The sequence below is a fragment of the Atta cephalotes genome (assembly GCF_000143395.1).
Source record: "Atta cephalotes unplaced genomic scaffold scaffold00015, whole genome shotgun sequence".
In the NCBI taxonomy this organism is placed as follows: Eukaryota; Metazoa; Arthropoda; class Insecta; order Hymenoptera; family Formicidae; genus Atta; species Atta cephalotes.
This window is the reverse complement of record NW_012130079.1, coordinates 2346937-2351510: the sequence shown is the minus strand read 5'-3', so window position 1 is coordinate 2351510 and position 4574 is coordinate 2346937. Positions and strand designations below refer to the sequence as shown.

Sequence of the window (4574 nt, the reverse complement as noted above, 5' to 3'; positions counted from 1 at the left end):
AAAGTAACTAGTAACGTACCTTACCTTAACGGTACGACTCGTAGTCGTAATATAATAATATATATATATATATATATATATATATATATATATATACATACACGTCGCCGATACTAAAAATCGAGGCCGCCACCGAGTGTATCAGGTCTAATGCCGCTGATGTCATTCTTATTTCGATGTCAATTACTTCACATTACGCGACGTCCGCGATCCAGAACAATCGTGCGCGACGGTCTTCTAATATGTCCAGCCACGACATCTGAGAAAGAAAAAAAGAAAGGTGATCGAGCGTTCGCAGCGTCCGACAAAACGCCGATTAAATCTTCACTAATTATCTGCCTCTCTTTTGACAATTAGCTAATTATTTCAAATTACGCAGTGTCTTGCTTCGATAATTATGTTAAATTAAATTTTAGAGAATTCTTGAATGCAAATAAGAAGAGAGAGAAGGAGAAAGTTTAAGCGTTCCGTGTTGAACTTGAGAATCCTCCTATCGTTGAAGGGATCTCATCGAGTCCTGTGATGGCTTAAATCGCGTTAATTTAATGCGTGGCAAATTGATTAGCTTCTGTAATGTGGGTCGTGCTTCTTTCCCAATTAACATAACAATGCGAGAATTAGAGTCATTGAGTCAATTCGCATTGCACAACTACGAATGCCGCTGATTATACTCATCCGAGCGTCGCGCGTGCGAGCGAATTTTCATTTGGCAAAGTCCTCTTAAGATTTATCTCCACTGAAATCGATCAGTATACCGATTTCTTCTTTTTTTTTATAAAAGAAGAAAAAGAAGCCAATGTGGAAGCCACTAAGGAAAGGAAAAATTATAAATTAATCGCTCTGAGTTTCAAAGAATTGAAATTAGATACGCAATTTATTGTTGTATAGGTTCATTTCTACGAACCTTTTTTACAATACAAGCTAATATCTAAATTTTAAATCTCAAGCCGTAAGAAATTGACTAATCACAGTCAAATGTAACAAGAATAAGCGACTATGATTGATCAATTTTTTACAGTTTAAGACTTAAGCTTATCAATGTAGAAATTAATCAATTCATGAAAACCCAGAGCGATCGGTTTACAATTTTCTTTTTTCTTCCAATCAAGATAAAGCAATGAACGAGATAGATTAGTCTGGCTAGCGCGAGAAAAAAGATAATCTTCGTAATGACCTGGCGGTTTCGTGTTAAATAGTCGCGCGCTAGTTAATCCTGTACAGTAAATCGCCGTCGATAGCTCGACGTAACGGTGTGTAGAACTATTCGTAAAGCCGTTCGCCGTCGTACTGCCATTGACCTCGCATGGCAACTGTCGGTGTCGCTTCGCCGGCAAGGTGGACCACGGGCGTGCAACATGCAATGCGTTCTGCTGCAACCACTGAAACGTGCATAGCTACAACAGGTGCCACGCCACTCTCGGTACCAATCTGCCATCTGTTCTCGGAATATACGGAGTATGTCCTTACCGAATTTTCCTCGGTGATGTTACACCGGTCTGAACGACAGAGTTTCTTTTGTGGGACTTAAATGACGCGAGGCATGTTTTAACGATATTTGTACCATCTGAACGATCACCTATGTAACTCGTGATTGAACGTTTTTTTTTAATTGTTGGCACAGTATCTTTGGTTCCTTTGTTTTCGCACGATATTTATCCGCGAACTTGTCTTTCCGTCGTGCCAGTTATGTAAGTAAAGAAACAACGTGTATTTTCGTTTCGAGGGATCGAAAAAAATGAACGATGAGTTAAAAGCATCGATGGGCGAGGCTTCATTCGCGAAGGTAAAAGCTGACGTGATGTGAAAGGGCCCGGTCGACGGGAAGGTTACGTGTAATGTAATTAGAGCCACGCGATAGACTTCAATTTCACGGTAAGATGAATGGGAAAAGTATCTATTCCTAGATTTTCAAAAACGTTCCCAGGGATTCCGTTTTAATTATATCCGAGAAAGATATATGAGAAGCGCAAAAGATGAAAAGATAATGAAAGGAATGAGAGACATTTTAGCATCATAAACACGACACGGTGGCGTCGATCCAAGAGTATATTTTAAAGAATATATTTAATAGAAGAATCGAATTTCTTTTTGGAGAAACAGATCATGAAGATGATTCATGCAGTGGAAAAGCGACAGGAAATGAATTTGATCAACGGGATATTGCGGAGGCCTCGGAGGCGGCAAGCATTATGAAACGCAATCTGGAAGTCGGATTACACAAGGACGCGGAGGGATAGCATTCTTATGACGTGATCACAAGCTGTGAGGCTGTTACATGCCTCGGACATTATCCAAGACGTACTTCTCGCACATTCGCTGCCTTCGCAATACCTACTCGTCGCAGTAACTGCGCAAGTTTCTCGCATTTATTCCCGCCTGTGATAAACTTTGGCGTAAAAAAGCGAGAAGTTTTCCTCACGATGACGTAAATACATTAAAAAGAATACGGCACATGTACATGTACATATCGTCGTTTATTGTGCAATTTAGCATATGACTGCAAATACCTTCGTTGACTTCCATTTTGTGTCGTTTCTAAACGTTTCACGGAACGTTCTGAAAATCCTGAATGAAAAGGAATCCTGCCTCTCTTTGGAACCTTTTTTCGGAGGGTGAATTAATGGCCTAGTTTCCACTGAAGGTTCGAACCGGATCAGAATGCAAGAACCAATTACAGTCGATCGTTCCCTTGTCGTTTGACTATAACAGGGGAATACTTGATTGTAGTTGGTTGGTTCTTGCATTCTGATCCGGTTCGAACTCTCAGTAAAAACCAGGCCAATCTTGTCGGAGACAGCAGCTATAGAACGCTTTATTCGCGTTGGGTCTTATGATTGTCCGTAGAATTTCAATGAATCGCTCGAACGATCGAGATCGCCGGCCGGCTTGTCAATCCAGCAGCCGCGCCCCAGCTCTATATTTAGAAAGAATCTCTTGTAAAGAAAAGTGCAGTAGCTTCTTCGAGAAGATACTATTTTCTCCGCCTGGAAACTTCGTCTATTTCCGCCGATCCAATCGTTAGGCCATTAAGCTTGATGAACGAAACTGTACTGAATAACAAGGGAACGAAGATCGCAAAATGGAATCTTATTAGATATTGACACGACACACTGAAATCCTTTATTCGTTTTGGAGCAATGTCAATTTAGCGCTATACATTATGCAATGTTACGCTTCCGTATGAATCAAAGCCTTCGCGGTCAAATAGCTACTTTGAAATAGAGGCGCAGTAATAAATAATGGAATAGATTTCAAAACCAGTTATCGCGACAGGAGTCGTATATATTTGTGTCAAACAGAACAAGAAAAAAATAGTAAATTATTCTTATTTTACACGCTTAGAGGTTGAATTATTTAAATATATAAGAATTATATAATAATTATTTCCTAGCATATAACAGAATATAATGGAAAATTACATAATATTATTATTGCATAGTAATTATACTAAATAATTAATACACGCGCGCGCACGCACGTGTGTGTGTGTGTGTGTGTGTGCGCGTGCGCGCGTGCGTGCGTGCGTGCGTGTGTATGTATATAACAAATGTATAAGAAATGGAAGTTTGCGCAAAAAATTTCGAAAGTAAATCAGAAACTTACAGACTGCCATGTCGCTCTATCGACTGTATATGTAAAATCCTCCGGCGAGAGAAAAGACGAAACGAGTACAATGCGCACACCACGAAGACTGAATTCGTACTGCGACGCGGCGCGTGAAATGTTGACGTCTTTACCGATGTGCCGGTAAACTTGGCGCATGCGTGATGTCCAGGTGTGACGCGTTACACGCGCTATATACAAATGATAATTAATGAGCGAGATGAATCATGCGGATCAACGCGATGTAGATCCGCGGAATTCCGCTCGATGTCCCGTTTGCAAGATCCTCCCCTCCAAAGAGATCCGATCCGATTAGCATTGACGTAAAAAATTGCCAGACCTAAATACGATTGCGTGACGACTAAATCATGGCTCCCGATTAATGATCTCGTATTTTATTATCATCTTTCATACGATAACCTCGTATTTGGATCACGTATGTTATGTCGTGCACTGCGTTTGCTCGGTAAAAGTTTATCACGTGATTCACAATATCGCAATTTAACTTTCACAGTACATCATTATTATTATTAAGCGTTTATACGTATATTATACATTCATTATGCGGAACAAATAACAAGTGGCACACAGTCATTGTCATTATTAGTCGATGATTTCATCTGGACTGCATCTGGCGAATAGATGAACTTTCCATTTGTTTAACAGTCTCGCAAATGTGACGTGATAGTTTGACGATACATAATACGCTAATAGCACACTATTCGAGGGACATTCATGGCGAACGTTATTAGGACATAGGAATATTCTCTGAACGTTCTTTGGAACGTCCCTTAGAGATTTGTGCTAGGGTAATAATTGTGAAATAATAAATTTTCATTGGGAAGTGAGTTTCATTGATTCTGCTTGGCCATTAAATCTTAGTCAATAATTCCAATTGAATTTACACGAATTATTCAAATCGATTTTTAAAATATATGCGCTTTTTTACACATTATATTTAATTTTGATAA

General features: G+C 39.5%; 1 protein-coding gene across 1 annotated transcript in view; it reads right to left on the bottom strand.

Annotated features, from left to right (window-relative positions):
* The window catches only part of LOC105618007, a 9804-nt gene extending 6191 nt beyond the window's left edge, over positions 1-3613 (bottom strand). Inside the window, exon 1 of the mRNA XM_012199544.1 lies at positions 3604-3613. Within this exon, the coding sequence (XP_012054934.1) occupies positions 3604-3613 (10 nt within the window). The remainder of the gene's footprint in view (positions 1-3603) is intronic.
* Positions 3614-4574: the final 961 nt, after the last annotated feature.